The sequence below is a fragment of the Canis lupus genome, chromosome 24, assembly GCF_048164855.1.
Source record: "Canis lupus baileyi chromosome 24, mCanLup2.hap1, whole genome shotgun sequence".
NCBI classification, from domain to species: domain Eukaryota; kingdom Metazoa; phylum Chordata; class Mammalia; order Carnivora; family Canidae; genus Canis; species Canis lupus.
This window is the reverse complement of record NC_132861.1, coordinates 33890831-33914826: the sequence shown is the minus strand read 5'-3', so window position 1 is coordinate 33914826 and position 23996 is coordinate 33890831. Positions and strand designations below refer to the sequence as shown.

Sequence of the window (23996 nt, the reverse complement as noted above, 5' to 3'; positions counted from 1 at the left end):
TGTATTTTAAATTGTATTTTAAGTATAGTTAAGTATTTGGTTGCCATGAAAATGTATCTCATCATGGTCAGAGACTTTGAAAAATACTGACCCTAGCAGGTTCCTATACCCAGTGCCAAAACTACTCATCATCAAGCTAAAGAAAATCTATTAGTAACGTTAATACCCCCCTTGGTTAATTTTAGGTCAGGTCAGTGCTTTTTCTTTGACTCTGCACTCTGGGGCAGCAATGCATGTCAGCACTTTGTTTTGAAAGAGCAACATTGATAGGACCATAGTATTTCACAGTTAGTTCACATGCAAAAAAGCTAATTAGGAGAGAGGTCCAAGAAACATTTTAGAATTTATCAGGAAGCATGTGAAAAAAAAATACCCACAGTTGTTATTTTTCACACATGGAATGAGATATAAGTAATCTGAGCACACAACTTCAGAAGAGCTCAAGGCCTAGAGAAACACCTTTTTACAAGATTGTAGTCATTAGGAACCAGCACTGTTTGGATCAGGCTTTCCATATATTTGGCTCTGATGTCACACTCACTGTTTTTACATTTACACATATATACACACACACAATTTTGTTAATGTTGACGATTTAATAATCTTCCAAAATAGAGGAGTGTTTGCTTATAATGTGTCAGCTCTCACAATCTGTCCTTTTATCCCTCCCCAAATTCTAATGCTGAATTTTTCTGCCCACAGTTAGATTCCTGGGCCACATGTTTTTGTTTTCAACTTAACTATTTTCATTTAATCTCTTGCTGACTTTAATTTCTCCAGGCCTTAAATAGGGACCCAGGACGGGGACATTCTGTCATGAATGAGAGTGTAAAGAAGACTAAAGCCTTTCTTTCAGGATCCTTGTCTGTAGTTTAGAGATACTCCTACTTCTTGGTTTGGATTTAGCCCAATCCGTGTTTCTTTGACTGATAATTATAGGAATGATAGTTATTTCAAAGCATGATTGGAGTTAACCATTTTGAAGTTCTGGATTTATTAAAGAGCAAGAATACTTCCCCATCTTCAAAAAAAAAAAAAAAAAAAAAAAGACCTTAACAAAATGAACAAAAACCCATTCTCAGATAAGATCACATGAACTAAAAGAACAAACACAATTCTTGATTTTTACTGATGATTGTGAATCATGTTGAAACAAGGTCCCAGACCACACTTTTCCCTTTCAGAGAGCTTATAGTATGTAAGGATCCTTTTTGCACATAGAATACCTCAGTTTCTAAGGTGTGCTGTGATACCCTAACAGATCAATATCTATTCACCTTGTGCCCTTGTTGTTGACTTTGAAAAGGAAATAGAGTGCTCTGCTAGGGTGTAAATGACATGTTCTGGGTATGTTTTTAATTTTTTTGTTTTCATCTTCTTAAAACCCTTATTTAAACTTTAAATCTCACCCTTAAGAAGAATTGTTTCAGGAGGAGCTTCTTTTAGTTCTTGATAATTCGACTTTGTAATTCAATGAAATGATAGTACAAACAAGGACGGTGCATTTACTTGTTGATTTTTAAGTTGCAATATCTTCCTGGTGAAGAGCTCCCAGAAAAATCAAGGGAATTCAAATTCAATCATCATGAATTATGTTCAGCTTTTGACACCCTTTCATTAAGAGATCCAGCCTATTTGAAATGCTCTCTTAATGCTGTTTTCTTGTGTCTGCTGGTCTTTGGGGGAGGAGCTATTTGAAAGGCCTATTCTTTTAATGGAAATTTTTGGTGTCATTTATCAGCAGACAAAGCCATTTAGAGTGGTGATAAAATGAGCTAGTGGTTTTAGGAATTGAAGATGCCAGGAGCTTTGCAGAAACTGATTATTGATCCTGGCAGGATTGTGAAAATGTGGATAAGGGCAATATCTAGAAAATCATTGGTTTATTTCTTTTTCTCAAGTGAGTAGATTGCATTGAGAAAGGAAAATCAAAATTGAGATAGGCTATAATTAGTGATATATCACCCAGGTTTATCCTGCCTTTCTGTGTGTCAAAAGGCATTGGAAAAATTCTACAAGGCTCAGATTTACCAGAGCAATTAAATGGATATAAGTGGACATGTGCTGTCATGGGAGAATGGTGCCTACAAATAACAGAGCAGTAATGCAACGAAATAAATATTCTCTTAAAATGAAAGTCATCATGTCTGTATGTTCAATATAATGTAATCTGCTTAGATGTAACAACATAAGATGTTCATATTTCAAATGCTTCTATCTTGGATTTCTCCCAATTATTAGTAGAAGACCAGTCATCAGATTATGAATGCACAAAAATTTTAATCGGCCCTTTACCTTCTTGATGAGAAAAATCTTCAAGGATATTCCCTGGGATGAGCCGTGTTACCTTATTTTAACCTCCAAATGTGGTTCCTTATAACTACTGCTTTAAGTAGTTCATCATCGAATCTGGTTCTCTACCAGGATGGCAGTCAACAAGACATTTACCTCAGCTTAAAAGATGGAAGAGGGAATCCCTGGGTGGCTCAGAGGTTTAGCGCCTGCTTTCAGCCCAGGGCGTGATCCTGGAGGCCCTGGGATCGAGTCTCACATCAGGCTCCCTGCATGGAGCCAGCTTCTCCCTCTGCTTCTCCCTCTGCCTGTGTCGCTGCCTCTCTCTCTCTCTCTTTCTCTCTCTCTTTCTCTCTTTCTCTCTCCCTCTCTCTCTGTGTCTCTCATGAATAAATAAATAAATAAATAAATAAATAAATAAATAAATAAATAAAATCTTAAAAAAAAAAGACTCACAGACTCAAAGCAGCAAAAAAAAAGGACAGAAGAAAAAAAGTTCACCCAAAGTTCCTTAGATACCCTAAGGACAGATCTGGAGCTTCAGAATATCAGAAATTAGGTCCCAAAGGAATCCCATGTACATTGAATCTTTGTTTAACTGTTTGATCAGTTTTCCAAAATCACTTTGAATCCTGCCCCTGTAATGAAGGAAGTCAGTGTCAGCTTACCTTTGTGTGTTGTGGGTCTTATCAATAACAGATTAGCATAGTACTTTCTTATATACCCCCATGCATACCCCTTTCTCAGAGTCTCAGAGTGAGGAAGGGAAGGTAATATACCTTTTTTTTTTTTTTTTTTTTTGGTTCTTCCTGCCTGGCAGGAAAGGATGGTCATTTTGCTTTTGACTCAAGCAGTGACCGGATCTACCCTGTCATCACCAATGCTGGGAGCAGCTCAAGCTCAGATTTTCTTAGTTTCCTGTTGTATTGACAAAGGGCTAAAATGGAGAAAGGAGAGTATTAGATAAGTATAGCACACACAACCAAACACAAGACTGACCCCAGTAGAAATTAACTAGTTTTCTGCCTCTGAATGGATTAAGGATCACTGGGTACACACACCCACCCATCTTTGACCAAGTCCCCCAGGTAGGAAGATATTCTTCTCCCATGTCTGTGTCCCCCCCCCCCCCCCCCCCAACACAGGGTGTCCACAGGGTCGCACTAACTTTCACAGGTACAGGGTGAGGCACTTCTACCTCTACTGGCCTAGCAGGCTAAGTTCCCAAAAACAGCAATGCCTTTTCCAGATGGCAGTTTCTCTATTTATTGATGAGTGTATTGCACAGTTGAACAACAGAAGCCATTGGCATTTAGGAAAACTCAGATCCATGACTTGCTTTCTGTTGGTTCCATCTGATCTTCACTTCTTCAGTTTCTACTGACTGGTTTCCAGTCCCTCTCTTAGGCCCTCCTTGGGTGTTTATTCTCCCATGGGCAGTGTCACACCAGTGATACAGACTCACCTCTTAAGACTGTAGAATGGAGAGCAATTTGAGACTGGGAAATGCTAAAAATAACCAGATAACTAGTACTAATTGATTGGGGGTGCATTTGGCTTAAGTGAAAGTGCTGAGAAGGGATTGTTTCAGAAAATCACTGTAATTTTATGGGCCACTAAGTACATAGCCCTTCATGTCACTAATTATGTGAAACCCTTTCAGGGCAACAGTTCATGGCATGTAGGATCTGGAGGGTTTTAGGAGCTCGCTGTGGAACTCCTTATCGTTACTGCAGCTCTGAGCTGACGCGGACACGTTTGCCTGCCCACTTATGGAGTGTTTCTCCCATGCGTTGGGAATCCCGATCTTAATTTCTGTCTTTCCAGCCATGCTTTCATTTAGGCTCAGTTAGTGTGATAGGTCCTGCGAGCCTGACTGCACAGTCTAGCAACTATCCTGGTACCCTGTCTCCTCTTCATTCATTCTTGATGCAATTTGTGCTCTTTACCCCGAGATTTGTATGGCCGTATAACCAATGTTCTTCTCTTGTAGGGTATTTTCCCTGAAACGTATATCCATTTGAAGGAGGCAACCGTGGAGGACCGAGGGTAAGTTCCAGTCCCAGGAAGACTCCTAAAAACTGGTGAACGCATCAGATGATCATTGAAGGGTCTCTCAAGGGCTTTATTTCTCTTATCTCCGTCAATTGCACCTTTCACAAGAGAGAGAAGTGAATAAAAACTTTTTCCTGATATGATTCCTTCTTTTATAAGTGCTCCTCTCTGGCATCCTTCACCAGAATAATATAGACAGACAATGAATGAATGGAGGGCCTTTGCCTTCCTTTTGCACTATCTGCTCACTGAGTATATGCGTGCTCATGTGTGCACACATGCATGTCTGGCATTCTTTTGCTGTAAGATCTCTGAGAACCCCCAATTTGGCCACCTTGGGGTAGAGATAAGCAAGCTGTATCTTGCAGTGATCAGCTCTGGAGCTTAGACCAGGCAGTTAGTCTTACTGCACCTTGGACTTTGCCAATACAAATTGGAGGAAGTAAATCGAGCCCTGCATCAGTTGTGAGCTCCATGTGAAATTAGGGGAAATACTGTGTGTGAAGATGCTCTGCAGATAAAATCCATTAAGTTTTGGATATTCTAATTTCTCATCCACCTTACCATTTGTCCTGGAAAGTACTGCCTCTGTGGTGGCTGAGGAGAGGAGTAAGACACAGCCTGAGGTGAGAGAAAGAAGTTGCTGGGTTGGTGAGCCCAAAGGCAGGAGAATTAAGGAGGGAAGGAGAGCCTGGAGCAGGACTGGAATCCCAGGGCTGATAAAGAGTGGAAGGATCAGAGTCACGCAGACTCAAAGCAGCAAAGAACATTCTCAGTTTTAAGTTCTGCACCCACACTTTATAGACAAGACATAGAGACAGGCCCAAATTCACACAGCCCTTCAGTAGCAGAACCAAGATAACCAGATGTCCCCCGCCTCCTAGAGAATCTTCTTTCCAGTGGGCCATTTCTGAGCAGCCTCTGTTGTCATGAGCTGCCGCCATGCTGGCGGAAGGCATATTCCCACTAACGAGGGTTGCCAGATAAAAATGCAGGGTGCCCAGTTAAGTTCGAAATTCAGATAACAACAAGTAATTGTTTACAGTAAATATGTCCTAGGTATTTAATGCATCATGTTTACACTAAAAAATTATTTTAATCTATCTGAAATGCAAACTTAACTGGGCATCATGTACTCTTAGTTAAGTCTGGCAATCCTACCTCTGTTTCCTGTTTGTTTACTTGCTCTTAACTCTTCTTCTCACAGGTCCTTGTGAGATCACCAGCCCCATGACCCTCGTGCCATGCACACTTCTCCACTCACCCTCCCTAATGAAATGGCAGAACCAGCTAAAATACTGGATTTTGGCTTCCATCCCTAGGAGTCACTGAAGCCACCCCAGCTCAGTAGTTGCTCCAGTAGAGACGCAACGTGGTGTGGTCCAGGCTGGGCCAAGGCCTGTTCCATTGCAGGAACCATTCATTTTGAGAGCTGTATTGCTAAGTCCCTTCTTTTCTCAGGTGCTTAGGTATAGTAGAGTCTGCTCAACAAATTTCCCCACAAGGGGTGCGTTTTATTTCCAGCCAGACCAGCCCGACACCTATCTTTGAGCCATAGAGAATATGACCCCCGTCAAGCAAAGCAGGGATGATCCACCTGGAGTAACATGAGCATCTGTCTGGTTGTTCTCCTTAGGCAAAATGAGACTGTGATTCCTGGTGAGCTTCCACTGGTGCAGGAGCTCACGTCGACACTGCGAGAATGGGTCGTCATCTGGCGCAAACTCTATGTGGTGAGCTTTCCCCTGGGTCTTGAAGCTGGTAGTCTTATTTCTGGGCTCCTGGCCTGTCTGTCCTGCTGCAAGGTGTCAGCAATGTTTGGGCTCTGTGTGTGGAATAGGGTGTGTGTTAACTGGACTGTACAGTGGCTGATAACCAGCACATTCTCACTGTCCTGGAGTTAGGGGCATTGGTGATCTAGGGATGGTGGAAGAAATGACGGGACTAGCTCCTAGTCTTGATGTGTATTCTGGTGGATAGGAACTTGACAGTGTTTCATTGGCTAGCCGCATGAGGACTCCCTCTTTGGCCAGTGTCCTTACAGACTGCAACCTGAATGGCTTTAATGAGCCACCATCTAAAGAGTCTTTCTTTCCAAGGCCAACTCAAGGTGACTATTTCTTGGAACAATAGTTTGACCTCAGAATGCTATAAGACACCCCAAGTCAGTGGGAAATTTCACAGGAACCAGCACATTCTCTCCATGATGAACCATCATCACAAGTTATGTGTAGGCTGGCAGTTAGGAGAAGGTAGATCTGGCCTTTAATATCATCTGACTGAAAACACTGGGGGCTGCTCTCTTCAAGACGTCAGGAGTGCTCCAAGTCCCCTGGCAGCAATGTGCACACTAGGAAGCTCTTTCCTTGACATTGGAATGCACAAATATCTTTTTTCTAATGTTCCCTCTTTCCTGGAGACCTGGAGTACATAAGCATCACTAGGCCTTGCCTCTGTAAGCATCTTCCTCTGCTGACCAGAAGAAGATATATTTTCTCATTCAATGCATAATGAGTGCAGTGACAGAGTAGACTAGACCCCATGGCCTGGAAGTCATTCTGTTTCCTTTATGTGATTTTGTTTATCTGGGTTTTTGTTCAGTCATGTGTTGATTCTTCATTTGAACTCTCACAAGCCAGTCTTAATAACTTATGAAGGACACCTCCCTCTAGACCCATAGTACCAAAAACAGTAATCAGAAGCTCATTCTAGCATAACTTCTAAGAGCTAACATATGATTTCATTTCCATCCTGTTCCATGAGCCGTTGTTACCCATGATGGATCACAGCAGCAGAAATCACCAATCCCTTTGGTGGAAAAGCACAGGATTTTTCTCTGCCTGCCCATCTTTCAAGGCCTAATTCAGGTTCTTTCTTCCTCATCATGTAGCTTCTAAACATACCAATCCATAACGTTTCCTTCTGGACCATAGGAGCTCTTACTGCTGAGCCCATCATTTGACCCTTGGGGCACACTGCCTTGTAATGCAAGTGCTCTTTTGATCTCTTTATGTGTAATTGAGGGGAGAGCTACCTGTAAATTCTTAAATCACAAGCTCTCAGCTCTGGGAGGACTGACATGCTGTTTTAAGCCCTTTGGCCTACATCGATCATCTGGTACATCTGTTGAAAGCACTCTCTGGTTCTGGTTAATTGATTGGTTAGTGGCGGTTGCAACAAGTCTGATAAATGAGGAGTGCACATACACAGGGAACTTCCTTAATGCATTCTCTCTGGAAATTGATGAGTGGCGAAACGTATCCAAGAGTTAAGTACTGGGAAATGAGATTTTTAAAGTGGTAATGTTGGAGAGTGAAGAATATGAATGAGATAGACTTTTCTTCTTGTTAAGACACAGCTCTTGTGCTCACTTCATTACTGTGTCCTCCACATGTTCACAGGTGATTGTGCCATGTCTGCTATTGATGGAAATGAGAAGTCAGCCAGGGAAGAGGAAGCCTGATTCATGATTTTGGGCTTCCAAAATCTCTTAGTAGTTAGATGTGGGCAAGCCCAGTGTGAAGATTTCCTGTATGGGCATTTCACTATTTAATAGCAGAAATGGGTTCTTAGCAAGAAAGAAAGAAGCAGAGAAGGAAGGAATGAAGGAGGGAAGGAAGGAAGGAAGGAAAGAAAGAAAGAAGGATGGAAGGAAAGAAGGAAGGACGGAAGGAAGGATGAACGGATGGACCTCCATCTTCTCTGAGAGGGGCAAGCGCATTTCCCATCTTAATTTTGACATCTAATCAAATAATCATTGTGGTAATTGTGAATATTTAAAAAATGTCTGATAGCTGCTGTAAATGTCAAAAAGACATTCATTGTGGAAATCTTAATCAATTGATATGGCTCAGCAATCTGCTTCTGCTTTTGATACATACTTATTTATTTTAAAAATCCATTTAAAATGGGTTCATTATTAATCACGGCTTTCTCTCTTGTCTTCCTGTTCTTTCCTAAAATATTGACAGTTCACTTCAGGCAGAATTTCTGAGCTTCTTTCTCAAAAATTTGCATCAGAGTAACAAACCTCAAATATTGTGCGTCACTGGGTAAAAGGTAAAAGGACACCAAGTCTGTAGTTTTTCACGCCCGCCCCCCCACAATTTTATCAGTGTTTTTGCTTTCTGATTCTGTAAGTCCTTTCGGTTTGCATAAAGATGAACACAGATTTTACTAATCTACATCAGTACTTGTGTTTCTTGCATTTCCTCCCTCAGATTATGAGACCAGGTGTTCTGTTTGATACCTTTTTTTTTTTTTTTTTTTTTTAGAGGGACAGAGAGAACATGCATGTGCACACGAGCAGGAAAGGGGCAGAGGGAGAAGGAGCTAGAGAAAATCTCAAGCAGGGCTTGATTATACGACCCTGAGATCATGACCTAAGCTGAAATCAAGAGTTGGATGCTTACCAGACTAAGCCACCCAAGCACCCCTTGTTTGATATCTTTCAAGATGCTTGTGGAGTCTTAGAACCTCCACAGTTCTCTACAACACATTTACTAGTTCTCTCCTTTTCAGTCCCTGCTCATGAGAAATTTATGTAGTAGACCCAGAGTCTTACGTGAGAGGAAAATGCTATCCACTAACCAGTGTAAGCCCAGCCTAGACAGGAAAGACATTTGGATAGCTGTGATTTATTTTTAGTAGCCATACTGTAACTTTGCGAAATAACCACAAATATGTTTTTAAGATTTTATTTATTCACTCATTCATTCATTCACTCATTCATGAGAGACACACAGAGAGAGAGAGAGAGAGAGAGAGAGGCAGAGACATAGGGAGAGGGAGAAGCATACTTCCTGTGGGGAGCCCGATGTGAGACTTGATCCTAGGACCCTGGGATCATTACCTGAGCCAAAGGCAGACACACTCAACCACTGAGCCACTCAGGTACCCCAACCATAAATAAGTTTTAAAGGAGAGAGGAGTTCCTTATGCTGAAGAGAGGAGAACCCACTCATCCAAAGCAGAAAAAGAAATGATGACAAAGCCCATGTGTCTTCTCTTCCTCTTTGTTCTATTAGTATTATTTTGTCCCATATAATTGTTTTTCCTGGTGATGTTGGCTTTATGCTTTTGGGAGGAAGGAGGCTATAGGGAATAAACACTGGACTAGAAATTCAGAAGCTTGGTTTCTCATCCAGGCCCTGCCCTAACTAGCTCTGTGGTCCTGGGCAAGTCACTTGATGTTTCCAAGCATCTTCTGGATTCTGGCCCTGTGTGAAAGCTATGTAAAATCTGCCTTGTTGACTCCCTGGGGTTGTGAGAGCATGAAGAGAGGTGATGGCTGTGAAGTCATTGTGCAGATCGAACATCCAGGACTCTGCACATGGCATTCTTGCTGCTGTCTTAACTTGAAACAGTAGCCGCTTTGGATGTCCTCCCTCTGGGCAGCCTTGACTTGGCATCCCTTGACCTAACTCAGAGTCTCTGAAGCTCCCTTGTGTGTGCCCCCTGCCCACCCCCATCCAAGGCCACTTCCTTTGCCTTGTGTTATCATCTTAGGCGGAGTGACCTTGAGCACTCAATAACTTTGCTAAGTGTTTCTCAGCACAGATAGTGAGCCTCCTTAGTCAATAGGCTCAGGTCTGGGAGGCATAGATCATTCCAGCAAAGAAAGGGGAAGTCTGCCAATGCAGAGTGCGAATTCACAACAGTTTCTGGCTTTGTCTATGCTGCTCTTTCTCATTTGGAACTGGTTTAGTGGGCGTGTTTTCACTGGTTGATTTGGGAAGGGGGAAACAGTGAAGTGGTGGTCGCCTGGTGAAATGGCAAGATTGTGGACACTGGGGTCAAACAGCCGGTTCTTAAATTCTGGCTTACTCTCTTACTTGGTATGTATTTTTATATTCAGAAAAAGAAATTAGCAAACTCAGTAATAGTTACTACATACTAAAACAGAAAGAACTCAGATCCTGAAGGCAGGGATTTGGGTCCAGGGTATGCCACTAGCTGATTCTATAGCCTGAGACAAGTCCTTTGACACCTACATTGTATTTTCCTCACCTAAAATGGTAATTATATATTATATATGCCTTGCACATTTGCTGTTAAGGATTTAGAAAGATAATCTGTATAAAACTTCCAGGACAGTGCCTGGTGCTTTGTCATCAAAATGTGACAGCCCCTGACAATGCCTTTACATCACTGCTTCATGAAAGAGCACACAAAGTATGGGACATGTTAGGAGAACTAGATCGTACTGTGGAACTCTGCCCCGAAGTCGTCTTACAGTGCATCCTCCAGCTCAGGGCTGACAGAGGGGCCCCTTTGGGCTCTGTGTGAATTTAAGTGCCATCCACCAGTGGTTTGTAAGTATTCTGCACCTTATTCTTTGCTGCCGCTCAGGATCATGTATTCTCCCTAGCTTGGGAAAGTAGATCCAGTGAACTGAACCCTGGCCTCCTTTCCTTTCGAGCAGCACATCTCCCTTGTTCCACGTGAGTTCCGCCAGCTGGAGGTGTTGATTTAGACTGATTGGACTGATGTAATACCCAGATTTCCCTTCTCAATAACAACCTGGCTACATGTTTTGAATAGGCATGAATCTACATCCCACGTCATAATGTATTTTTCTCAACCAATAATCAGGACTTGAAAACTGACAAGTTAGGGTGTATTTGTGAGGACAGAGGGATGAGCATTTTTGAAAGTGGGACTGTCCTGGAAATATGGAGATATTTGCTGATGTTAAACATACTCTAGAACCTTTCACCCCGAGACTTAGCTCAGTGTGGTTCCCCACTTTCCAATTGGAGCAATGGTTTGGTGAGTTTTGGTCAGCCAGGCTGTTTTGTCCATGTAATTTGGGGAGACTAAATCTAATCCTTTTTCCTTACAAAAAAGAGAAACATAACAAGCCAGGTATAGAAGGTGATTAATATGCATTATTGAATCAAGTGAATGTAATTGCTAAAATGTAGTTCATAGAACAGACTGGTTTCTCATATTTATTTGTTTATCTAAAAGATTTTGTTTATGTTATTCATGATGGACACACAGAGAGAGGCAGAGACATAGGCAGAGGGAGAAGCAGGCTCCCTGTGAGGAGCCCAATGCAGGACTTGATCGGATCACACCCTGAGCCAAAGGCAGATGCTCAACCACTGAGACACCCAGGTGCCCCACATTTATTTATTTTTTTAATAAAAGATCTATTTATTTATTAGAGAGATGGGGGAGGGACAACGGAGAGGGAGAAGCAGATTCCCCATGGAGCAGAGAGCCCCATGTGAGGCTTGATCCCAGGACCCTGAGATCATGACCTGAGCTAAAACCAAGAGTCAGACGCCCAACTGACTGAGCCACCCAGTTGCCCCTGATCTTCTCTCATTTAAAATTTGTGGGTACAATAAGACCTTGAGCTGGTCTGTAGTTGTATAAAAATCTGGAGGGGAGAAAGTGCCCCTAACGGAGGTGGGGGTGGGGAACTTGCCAGACACAATGAATCGCCTTTCTTCCCATCATTGCATAGCCGTGCAGATTAAAGCTACTCAAGTCTAATCTTTTTGAACTGGTGGTTATTACTGGCTGCTGGAGCATATGCTCTGAAGTGTAATTAAGCTAGTCTCATGGTTGGAAACCAGCATCTGATTGCTTATTACCAGGGACAGAAAATTCCCATAGAAAACTTGGTCTCGTTGTCAGGGCATTCCATCTGTGAGTTGCAAGCCCGGCTGGGGCCTGGCTCTCATGAGACACAAGATGAGACTCGGCAGTGACCGGGACAGGGCAGGGGGTGTGCTTTGGCTGTTTTTCCAGTTTGGTTTTACTCTGTCTTGGTTGCCTGCCTCTCAGGATTTCTTGTGCTACTTCCTGAGGCAAAGAGTGTCTTACTGGAATCTTCCCTTCAAAAATGAAGCCTTTGCTAGTCAGGCAAAGCCTTTTTCTGGCAGGGAGAAGATGCACTGAAAGGAATGGAGAGGAAGAGGGGCCAGGGCCACATGGATTCCCTTTCTCCCAGAGTTTGGAGTCAGCGTGGCAGGAGGACATCCAGGAACCAGGACCCCCAGAGTTACAGAAGGACAGGAGAGTCCCTGCAGAGAGCTCTCTACAGGTGAAATTTGATATGGAGCCACCCGAGCATGTGAGCACGTTGGGAGTGAGATGGTCAGAGTCAGATAGAGTTAATCAGGAAGTTGCTTGCAGGAGTAATTAAGTTTAATGTCTCCGCCTAGACTCACGGACGCTTGCTTATCCTGGGGAATGGGTCTCTGACCCAGTTCCTTTGTTTTCCAGATGGATGTATCTCAGAGGGAATGATTTCCCCAAAGTCGTTTAGCAAGGTAATGATAGAATTAGAGATAGAGACCCAGTCCCCATACTTTCCGTCATGGCCTTTTACCTCTAAATCAAAATCTGCACGCAAGAGGAGAGGTTGGCGAGCAGAGGAAATACCCCTTTGCAGATGGAGACAGGACCAGAGAAAAGTCTTTTGACTGTCTTCTGCCTCCTTTGAGAAAATGACAAATACAGTCCAGGTTTTCTGACACCCAGGGAAGTGGTGCTGGTGCCATCGTCCCAGTGGTCTCTCGAATTTCTGAAATACTCAGTGGAGGCCTTCTGTACCCCTCGTGGCCACTGCTGAAGGCAAAGCTTTTTTCTTGTGACTTTGTTTTTTTATCTCTAGAAATTCTTAGAGAGAGAGAGAGAGAGAGGCATTCAGAATAGAAATGTAAAAAGCAAGACCTTCAAGATTTCCAAGAGGAAAAGAGGGAGAAATTCTAAGCAAGTACAGGAATGCCTTTACTCTCTTTCATGCAGCTGTAACTGAAACTGAGACCAGAGTGGAGTTTTACATGTGAACTGTCAGAATTTGTTTTTGAGTTGCTCTTCTGTTCCCAGGGCTGTGCTGACTTTTGTAGAGAGGATCAAAGGGATTATTAAATAAATTCTCTGCCCTCTTAAATTATGTGACCCATAGCTACTAGTGCAAAAAAAAGTGGGGATTAATGATAACAGAGAAGGTGCTCTGCAACAGGCAGGCTTGGGCAATGGAGAGTTCAGGAAAGAAGACAGGAAGGGGGGGCATGATGGGACAACAGATGGAGACTCAGGGTCTTTTGGGGAGTGCTTGATTTTCTCCTCCACCTGTCCTCATGTGCTTCCCTGGGAACCCATAAGCATCAGGGTCCAGCTACTACAGAACATCCTACTTAGAACAATTTTAGAAATGTGGCAATAAAATCCATTTCCTCAATAACTGGGGAAATTGCTTCCTTTGGTGTGTTCCAGCTTGTCTATTCAGAATTAATTTGGCACAGTGAGTCAGAGAAGAATGGCTGTCTTCATCCTTCTTTTATGGGGGGATCTTGGCAAACAAGATGATATGAACAGGCAATAATTAAATTGCCTTGGATAGTGTCTAATATAATTGAGACCAAGAACTTGTGACCATGTGTCACAAAGCACTGTCTCTCAGAGAGGCTCCCTGGAGTCTCAACACCTCCCGCATTCTTTTTTTACCATAATATGAGGACTAATATCTTCATTAAAATTAGAAAACACTTAAAAAAAACACCTAAGAGTAGACGAATGGGTTGCAAGAAAGAAGATCCCCTCTCTGCCTAGCAGCTTTGAAAGGCAGAATTTTATGGGCTTAATTTTTCACTCCCCTTTTCAGATTGAAAGACAATGGATGGCAACATTTTATACAGTACTGCATGAAAAAAAAAACAGTTTTATCTTTGCTTATTAAAAATGGAACTTTTTAAAGTCCCGTTTTTATGCTTTTTTGAAAGACTGGCTGATGAGGAAGAGGCAATTCAGAAAATGCTAAAAGCCTAAAACGTAGGCAGTACAAAATTTGAAGCAGGTTTCACGGTCTATATTTTTCAGATCAGTAGTGTTTATGGAGCATAGAAGTGAGTTCTTTGACTCTCTCTTTTGTGCACTCAGAACATTGACCTTCTTTTAGGGTTTTTATCCCACTCTGCTAGTCTTCGCTGTCTCCCCCTGTCCCCACTTCTGGGCTGAGGGCTCTTTGCTCCACGTTTACTCTTTGTTCAGGAGTATCTTGGGTATTTTCAGTATCTTGATTGTACTCGATAACTTGCCTGGGAATCTGCCCCAGGGATTGTTGTAGAAGAAGATCACAGAAGAACACGCTCTATAGCCATCCACAGTTTCTTTGAGTGTGTGTGTTGGGGGGGGGGGGGGCGGAGTTGCATTATTTTTATAGCAGATAATAATATTTTCTATAATTTAAAAATATTTAGTTATATAAATATATCATGAATTTTTACCTGCAAATAAAAAAGAAGTGATTTTGTAGTATGTAAGTCGTGAGTGGAATTGTGCAGGTTTTTATTTTTAAAAAACATGTTTCAAAAGTGATACACAGAACAGTTTTCCATTATGACTTTATCTCAAGTGTCTTCCTTCCCCCATCATATTGCCCCCATTTGTTTTCCTTCTGGTTCTTGTCACAATTTAAAATTATTTTATATGAATAAAATGAGATGTATGTTATTTATGTAAACAATATTGTGTATGTTAGTGATATTATTTACATATATAACTATATACTCATTTAGATAGAGGCAAGGTCATAATGGCTTGGAAATCAGATATTTGACTCTTCAAATGACAGAGGTACATATAATTAGTTGGTCATAAGTTAGTTTGGTTCAGATAGAGAAGTTCTTAATGAAGCCCAGAATAGTAGTTTAATTATTGTAGGTCTGATGATTTCTGGGATGGTCTTACAGTTTTATGAGGACTTTAAAACAATATTGTCCATTTCATTTTCCATTATCCTTTATCTCTGAAATGATAATTCTTTCTCCATCCGTAATTCACTCATGCAGTACATTTTATAGAACGTCTACTCCATATCAGTTCCTAGGGATAGAAGCATGAACAAGCCCCTTATCCTGCCCTCTAGGAGCTTACGTCCAAGAAGAGGGTCAGATGGGCCAAGATGGTCTCTGGGTTCTGAGTGCCAGAATGGGAGCAAATTCCAGGAACAATGGGAGGGATAGCCAGCCCATCATTAGGGTTTTGAGCAAGAGACTTCTAAGTTGAGACCAAAGAAGTAAGAATTAATGATTGGTAGAGGTTGTAGTGTGTGAGGAGGTGCGAAATGGGGGGACGTTTGAGGGAAGAGGAGAAAAGTAGTTTCAAGGAGAAGAGGTATCATATTGAGAGGGTCTGGAACACTTAAGAGAAATGGACACAGCTTTTGCAAGAAAGGAACATAGATTTTTGAGGTAGACATTGGTATAAAATGCAGCTGGGTGGGATGCCTGGGTAGCTCAATGGTTGAGCACCTGCCTTCAGCTTAGGGTGTGATCCTGGTCCAGGGATCGAGTCCAGCATCAGGCTCCCTATGAGGAGCCTGCTTCTCCCTCTGCCTATGTCTCTGAGTCTCTGCATCTCTCATGAATAAATAAATAAAATCTTTTTTTTTAAATAAATAAAATCTTTTGAAAAAAATAAAATGCAATTGGGTATGTGGGCAGGACCCATGGGGTTTACAATGTGATTTTCTGTCTCTGGAGGACAGAGGAACTCCCTGGAGGGTTTAAAACAAAGGAGGGCCATGGTTGAACTTTGGATACATGGATGATTTGATATACTTATGACTTAGGAGCTACCATCCATCCTCCAGTGGCTTATCTGATTCTAAAATTGGAATAGAAGAGGGAGTGGGAATGGCCTAGAGCAAAGCCATCCCTATTTTTTAAAAAATTCTTTGAAGCACACAGCTTACTGTATGGTGAAATTATTTGCTTAAGCAATACCTTATAGAGTAAGAGTCAAGTCGAAAGATGCCTTCCATCCTCCACACCTTCATTTTTTGTTCTTTCCTCCACCTCAATTTCCCATCCTAGAGCAATAAGGTCACGCTCTTCCGCCAGCTGCAGCAGATGACGTACAGCCTGATTGAGTGGCGGTCCCAGATCCTGTCTGGAACACTCCCCAAGGACGAACTGGCAGAGCTCAAGAAAAAGGTCACAGCCAAAATCGATCATGGCAACAGGTAAACCAGGGACAATTTCACCGAGAACTCGGAAAGAGATGGACACATTTGTGCTAAGCATGGCTTGCCATCAGCTTTCCATCTTGGAATTGTCAAAGAATGGTGCTTACTGTTCTCTCTTTCTGCATTGGAAGACATTTAATTTTGTTAGAAAAATTTGGCAGTCAGTCCCCTCGTGGAGGCCAGACCCTGTGTGGGATCTCTGGGTCAAGGATGATCAGAGAAGATCATCAGGGATGATCAGATGATCAGGGAAGATGGGACTTTGCTGCCAAACAAGCCTGAAAGGGATAGCGCATCCAAAGTCACATTTTCTGAGGCCTACAAGGATCACAGTTCTTATTCCAACTTTAAATCAACGTCAGATTCATTCTGTCTTTATCTCCATGTCCCTAACTGGGACCATTGTGTGAAGTGTATAAAAACCAAATTTACAAGAAGAGTAAAACATATTCTTAGCCTGTCAATTATGTCTCCAGTAACCTCGAAAGAGTTCATCACTTTGTTAATTTTCTGATTAGTTAAAGCAGATCTATAGATTCCCTTTGGAAATGGGAAATCAGTCCACTCATCAGTTTATGGTAGCCTGGGATACATCTCTCCTGACTAGCTCCTTTTAAAAGATTGGGTTGGTTCCTCAGTTTTGTTGGTGATCTGTCTGACATTTCATTTTCTAAATTTCTTCAAGTTGTGCATATGTGATTTTTTCCCTTCCCCCTTTGCCTCAGGACTCTTGAATGTACTTCTGACATCTGTAAAAAATACAGCTCATTATCCTATGGACTTAGATGTTATAGACTCTGGCAACTATATTCAGAAATATCTGGAGTGACTATGACATACAAGATTCATATTCAATCATTATTTGAAATCTCCTATGTACCTTCACATATCTTACTTGATTATAACTCATTTTATGGTTAAAGAAACAGATCAAGTGAACTTAAGTAATTTATTTCCAAGTCACAGAGATCAGAAGTGGGGAAGTCTAAATTTGAACCCCAAACTTGATGATTTCATGTTTAATGCTCCTTTCTTAGGGTTAAGAATGAACTGTTCCCTCCCGTGTCACTTGTCCATTCATAGGACTATAGCCACAGGGGTTGCTAATCATGTGCTCGAGTATTTCTTCAAAGACATGGTGGGATAAGTCAAAGTATAAAGTAAATTACCTGGAATCATCTTGCTAGCATGTATTCAAACCAAGATTTAAATCCTGGTCTAAGTGACAGCAGAACCCATGCTTTGAGATTGGTTAAGAGATTCCCTCCTTGCACGTAGGCTGCCCTAGTATTTTTGAGTCTTGTCACAGTATGACATTGGCCTGGAGGACTCTGATCTTCAGCATAGGATGTTAATGTCCCACTGAGGGTCAGACACGCCTGCCTTCCCTCTCCAGTCTTTAGAAGCAGCTCAAGAAATTAAGCTGCTTCATCAGTGCCTCAGTGCTCAGTCTCTGAGCTGCCAGTAAGACCCATAGCTCCTGCGTGTGGGTGGCCTGTGGGTCTGGCTGCCATGGAAAGGAATCTGCCAGATTAAATCAGTTGATGGAGATGCTATAAAACAGTGAGGAGGGTAATTAGACATTTTTGCTTTCTTCCCAAAGACTTGGCATATTTCACTATTATCCCGTAGCTTTCTTGCTGTTTGGACATCCCTACTCTCCCAAATTGCTGGTTCCTGGAATGTACACTGGGTATTCAGATAGCAGTATCCTGTTTCCACCACAGTCCCCAACTTATTGGAACTAAACAAAAATTTTTTTCTATTTCTTTGTGCACATCGGGCATAAGAGCCTTGGTAGGGATCGTGCCATGCCTAGGTCATGTGGCTCTTACTTTTCCTATGTAATACTCAGAGCTACAGGGCATCCCGGGTGGCTCAGTGGTTTAGTGCTGCCTTCAGCCCAGGGTGTGATCCTGAAGACCCGGGATCGAGTCCCACATCAGGCTCCCTGCATGGAGCCTGCTTCTCTCTCTGCCTGTGTCTCTGCCTCTCTCCCTCTATGTTTCTCTTATGAATAAATAAATAAAATCTTAAAAAAAAACCACTCAGAACTACAACTTAACACAGATTTTTTCTTGTGCTGGTTTCAGCGATAAGAGCTGCCATTTGTGGAGAGTGTACTGTATACTAGATATTGCGTTACGTGCTTTTTATGTGTTAACTCATTAAATTCTCACAGCAGCTCTGAAGGATGGGGGATATTAACAGATGAGGAAGTTAGGGCTTTGTAAAATGAAGTAAATTACCTGGAATCATTGTGGTAGCATGTATTCAAGCGAAGATTCAAATCAGAGCCCATGCTTTGAGGTTATGAGATTCCAACAGCCAGGACCTACTTCACTGATTGCCTTTAAGACAGTCTTGAATCAAGGACTGTCCTCAACATTGAACTTTTAAGGAAATCAGGCAAAGCCCCCAGATATTTGGGGACTGGTCTATCATTACTCCTCCTATGCCAAGTGATAGAAGATAGGGGAAGAGCCATTGGTCAGAGTAATCTGGTCGCAATCAGTGCCAGTTTTGGCTTTGCTATGGAGGATCTGTGGAACAAATTACTTTGCATATCCTATGAGTTTGGTTAACATGACCATGAGTTTTCATAACTTACCTACCATAAGTTATGAGGAAAGGAGGCGGAAATCCAAAAGAGAAAAGCCAAGGAATTGTTCTTGACTGGTCCAACGCCCAGCTTTCTAACTGTGCATCCTCCAGGGACTCTTCAGGAGAGAGTCTGTTCTTAATGAGGAGAACTCGCTAATCACTCCTTTCTTTCTAGAATGCTTGGGTTGGATCTGGTAGTAAGAGATGACAATGGGAACATCCTGGACCCAGATGAGACCAGCACCATTGCCCTCTTCAAGGCCCATGAAATGGCCTCGAAAAGGATTGAGGAGAAGATCCAAGAAGAAAAGGTATACATTCTCCAGTGTCTAGATTTGGGCTGCCGAGATTCCGGTTTTGCTTTTACTTTAATGAGAGAAAGGGAGTCATGGACAACCAGAGATAGAAACGTTTAGAAAATCATTCATTGCTTCACTGAAAGCAAAACATAACAGAAAGAATGAGGCAGTGGTATACCTTCTGATACAGAAAGATTGCAAAAGTGTGCATTAATAGAAAAAGAGCAAGATGCAGAACAGTGTCTACAGAACACTAGTCTTCATATCTCAGAAAGGGATATATGTATCTCTGTGTTTGCATATGCATAGACTAACTCAGAAGTGATAGGCAAGAAATTGATAATTAATGATTGCCTCTAGGAAGGAGAACTGGGTGGGAGGGAGCCTTTCTTTGTATGGTGTAACTATCTGTATTTGGTATATATGATACAATTTCCAAACTAAATAATAAAATATTTAAAAATAAAGCATTCCAAGGGTTTTGAAAGTAACAATTAGATATTAAATAAAAATTAGAAAAGTACAGAGAAAGAGAACAAGAAAAACCCGCCATAGTATGATGACACAGACCCATCCATATTGATATTTTGGCATATATTCTTCTAATCTTTCTGTTCTAATGAGTAAAGGCTTCTGTTTATTGAGTCTGTTGTTTTTTGTTTCTTTAGTACAGTTATAATTGTATTTAGTTGTGTTTCTGGATCCAGTGGCTAACCACACTTGAGAGTGAGGCCTTTCCAGTATTGCAATGAGAGCTATTCCCCAAAAGAAGGATAATGGATCATGATTTTTGTGCCTATGAGGCTCATTCAGAAGCTTTTGTGAGAGATGAGAAGTTCTCGAAGCTGCTAAGCCATGAGTTGTCATCTTTAGATAGCACTAACTGAATTCGCTGCATTCAAGGCCCTGAACACAACAGTCCTTCCCCCCGCACCCCCTGAAAGATTTATTTACTTATTTTAGAGGAAAGAGTGTGTGTGCACAGTGGGGAGAGGGGGAGCAAAAGGAGAGGGAGAGAGAGAATCTCAGACTCTGTGGTGAGCGTGAAGCCTGACACAGGGCTCCATCTCATGACCCTGAGATCATGATCCGAGCCAAAATCAAAAGTGGGGTGCTTAAACAACTGAGCCACCCAGGCACCCCACAAAGAGGACAGTCTTGAGCATCCAAATCATAGTGATTATATTTTGCTCACTTGCTCCTTTGGCCACATGCACACACTTTCTTCTCTGTCAGTGTTTCTCCCCTCAGGTGGTAATTATACTTGTTCCCCATTTGCCAGCCCATGTCTTGGCCATTATTTTCCATTTGCTGAAACTGAGATGATTTCTCTCTCCTCCTTTGTGTTCAGTCAGTTCTTCAGAACCTAGATTTGCGAGGCCAGTCTGTCTTCAGTGCTGTCCACACTTATGGCCTCTATGTGAACTTCAAGAACTTTGTCTGCAACATTGGGGAAGACGCTGAGTTGTTCATGGCCCTCTATGACCCGGACCAGTCCACCTTCATCAGGTAGTGGAGTCCCAGGCCATCTGCTCTTGACCTTGCAAAAATACCCAGCCTTCACCTGCTACCCACAGTCTATGTACTCCCAGGGTCTTAGAGTCACATAAAACTTATCAGAGACGGGGACAAAGAGTTCAAAAGACCATGGGGACCAGATAAGGGAGGAACACATCAGCAGAGCACAGAGGATTTTAAGGCAGTAAAACTATTCTGTATGATACTATAATGGTGGATGTGTGTCATGATACATTTGTCCAAATCAGTAGAATACAAACATCAAGAGTGAACCCTAAGGTAAACTATGGACTCTGAGCGGTAATAAGGTATTGGTGTAGGTTCAGCAATTGTAACAAATGTACCACTGTGCTGGGAGGATGCTCATAGTGGGTGAGGCTCTGTTGGCAGGGGTGGGGGTGGGGGCAGGGAGTATATGGGAACTCTCTGTAATGTCCACTCAACTTTGTTGTCAACCTAAAACTGCTCTAAAAAATAAAGTCTGTTAAAAAAAAAAAAAGTTTTTTTTTTTTTTTAAGGCTGTAGGGAATGATAATAGGCTTTGTTTGACCCTACAGTCATGCTACTATTTAGCTGAGCAGCTAAGAAAACAGATTTCTTCTTGAGCAGATGTTGTTCAAGGTTGTTACTTACAAATTGTTTATTTCTATAGTAGAAATTTTGTTTAAGTGTAGTGGTGTGGATTCCAGGGGATGGATTTAAAGTAATTATTTTGAAATTAGATTCCAGATTCAGAAGAGCTGAAACTTTTATACAAAGAATTGGAGGTGGGAGAATGACCCGAAGCAAAATGTGATAGAATCGGCTGTGCCTTTGCCTATCCTGAGTAGTGTTTGTCTGGGTCCACCCTGGGTGTGTATCACAGAGCTGGGCTGCAGCACGCAGGCTTCTCCAAAGCCAGGAGACCAGGGAGCAGCCACTTGGGTGCTACATTCACACTTGGCTGATAAATTCAACAGAGTTTTTTGGGCCTTCGTTTTACCCTGTAAAGTCTGTGCTCAGGGCAGCCCCATCCCCAGTTAGCCTTTCATTAAGGATAATTTTTTTTCCTTCACCAGTGAGAATTACCTAATTCGTTGGGGCAGTAATGGGATGCCCAAGGAAATAGAGAAGCTTAATAACCTTCAAGCAGTTTTTACTGTAAGTCCTACCTTATGTTTGATAATTTTCTGTGCTTATGATATTAGTAGGTGCTTGTGGTAAATATATGGAAAACTTCAGAAATGGAAAGCTGAAAAGAAAAATCATCCTAATCCCTCTAGCAGGAATAATTATTAGCAAATATTTATTATTATTTATAATAATAATTTAATTTAATTTAATAATAATATAATATAATATAATAATAATATTTATAATTATTTATTTAGCAAATATTTATCGAGCCGCTATTAGATCCCAGCCACTGACCTAGATAGACACTTATGAGATATAATAGTGAACATATCAGAAAAAGCATCCCTGGCCTCAAACAGCTTTTATCCAAAATGGTGAGACCGTAAGAAACAATGATCAAATAAATAAGTAAATTGTACAGAATGTTAGAAGTCATAAGTACTTTTGGGGAAGGGGTTGGGAGTTTCAGGACTGGGGAAGGGATGCTGTTTAAAATAGGCAGGTTGAGGCAGACCTTCTGGAGAAGGGATGGTTTGAGCAAGAACTTAAAGTTGACAAGAGAATGAGCAATGCTGATACAGGAGTGTTCCAGACCAAGGTGATAGCTCAGGCAAAGATGGGGATCTTGACTTTTTTGTTTGCTCATATTTTAATGGACTTTACCCTATACTCCTCCTTTTCTCCAAGTAAGGAGTACTGCTCTGTATCAGTCAAGAGGAATTTATTGACTCTTCACTGCTCTGCACTAAGCCTAAAGGAGAGAACTCTCTTCCTTTTCTGCCTTCTTTCCTTAATTAAGCCCATGCACATATTTTATTTCTTTGTTCTCTTACTACTCCTACAGCAAGGAAAATAGTGTAAGTTAAAGTGCCAAAGAACGTGATATGGAGCAGCAGACCCAGTACAGGTGTATCAGTCTCTCATTTGTTCATTCATTTCTCATTATTATTCAGTCCTTCTATTAACATCTCATTTCTGGGATGAGCACGGTGTCATTACTGCTCATATACTGACACACCTGTATCTTTACCACTTGGCAAACAAAGAGAAAGAGCTGGAACTCTTCCTGAAACCTTCCTTCCTCAGTTCACAGATAATGTGGATTTTTCCCTAAAATAAAAGGCATTTATTTATCACTCAATGTGTCCCTTGGAAAAAAAAAAACACATTATAAAAGGAATTGCTGAATTTTTGGTTCATCTTCTACTCAATAGCATTTTAGAAAAGCTGCATTTCGTCCCCTTCCCCCCACTCCCCTTACCAATGAGGGTCTTCTTGGGAAGTAAATTTCATTTCCAGCCTTTTCAATTAAATAAAATGTGGTGACCACTTTTTGATCACTCAACATTCTACAAAATCTTCTTTTACAAATGATTGTACATTATTAAATAATATCAATGTGCCACATTTGTATAAGTAGTCACCTAGAGTCTTTACGTTTCTATTAACAGAAGCCTCACAAAACCTAGAGCAGAAATTCAGGGTTAATGCTATCATTGCTTTGTATTCTTATCTTGGAGACCTGAGTTAACTAAATTACAGAGGATGGGTTTGGAGTGACTATTCAGAAAGTAATTCTTGATTCAGTAAAGAGACCTTGGATAGCTGTTTCATGAAAGGAATTTGAAATGCAATTAAATTATTTTTGATGTTAGAGAATGAGATATGTGGGCTCATTCATGGGTTTACTCATCCAGCCTTAAGAATACAAACAAGTGTAGAACATGAACCACAAAAAAACAGACATCTTATCTACACATCTTTCATTAATCAACATACACCCAGAAGCTCTCAATGAATGCCTCTCATAAAACAGATGAATAATTTATAGAAACCAGCACATGTAAATTTCTCTGTTATAGTTGCCTCACAGGATTATTTGGGAGATGAAATATCACCAGCCTGTATAGATTCCCCCATAAATGTCAGTGTCACACAGTGTCTTTGATTTCATTTGACACTGAAATGCATCCTGTGCTCAGCTATGTCCTAGCAGAATAGAAAGTAGCGATGACAGGTGTCCCAATTTTTAAGTACCCTGCTTAAATGGATAAATTAGAGACTTTCAGTCGAATATGATCTGATTTCTCAACTTGAAGTAGGAACTGGGAAATTTAAAAAAT

General features: G+C 41.5%; 1 protein-coding gene across 4 annotated transcripts in view; it reads left to right on the top strand.

Moving 5' to 3' along the window:
- The window catches only part of DOCK5 (dedicator of cytokinesis 5), a 209217-nt gene that overhangs the window by 80470 nt on the left and 104751 nt on the right, over positions 1-23996 (top strand). For all 4 annotated transcript variants that reach the window (XM_072796235.1, XM_072796234.1, XM_072796236.1 and 1 more), the window contains exons 4-9: positions 4286-4341; positions 5984-6080; positions 16185-16333; positions 19116-19251; positions 20591-20748; positions 21816-21897. In XM_072796235.1, the coding sequence (XP_072652336.1) occupies positions 4286-4341; positions 5984-6080; positions 16185-16333; positions 19116-19251; positions 20591-20748; positions 21816-21897 (678 nt within the window). The remainder of the gene's footprint in view (positions 1-4285; positions 4342-5983; positions 6081-16184; positions 16334-19115; positions 19252-20590; positions 20749-21815; positions 21898-23996) is intronic.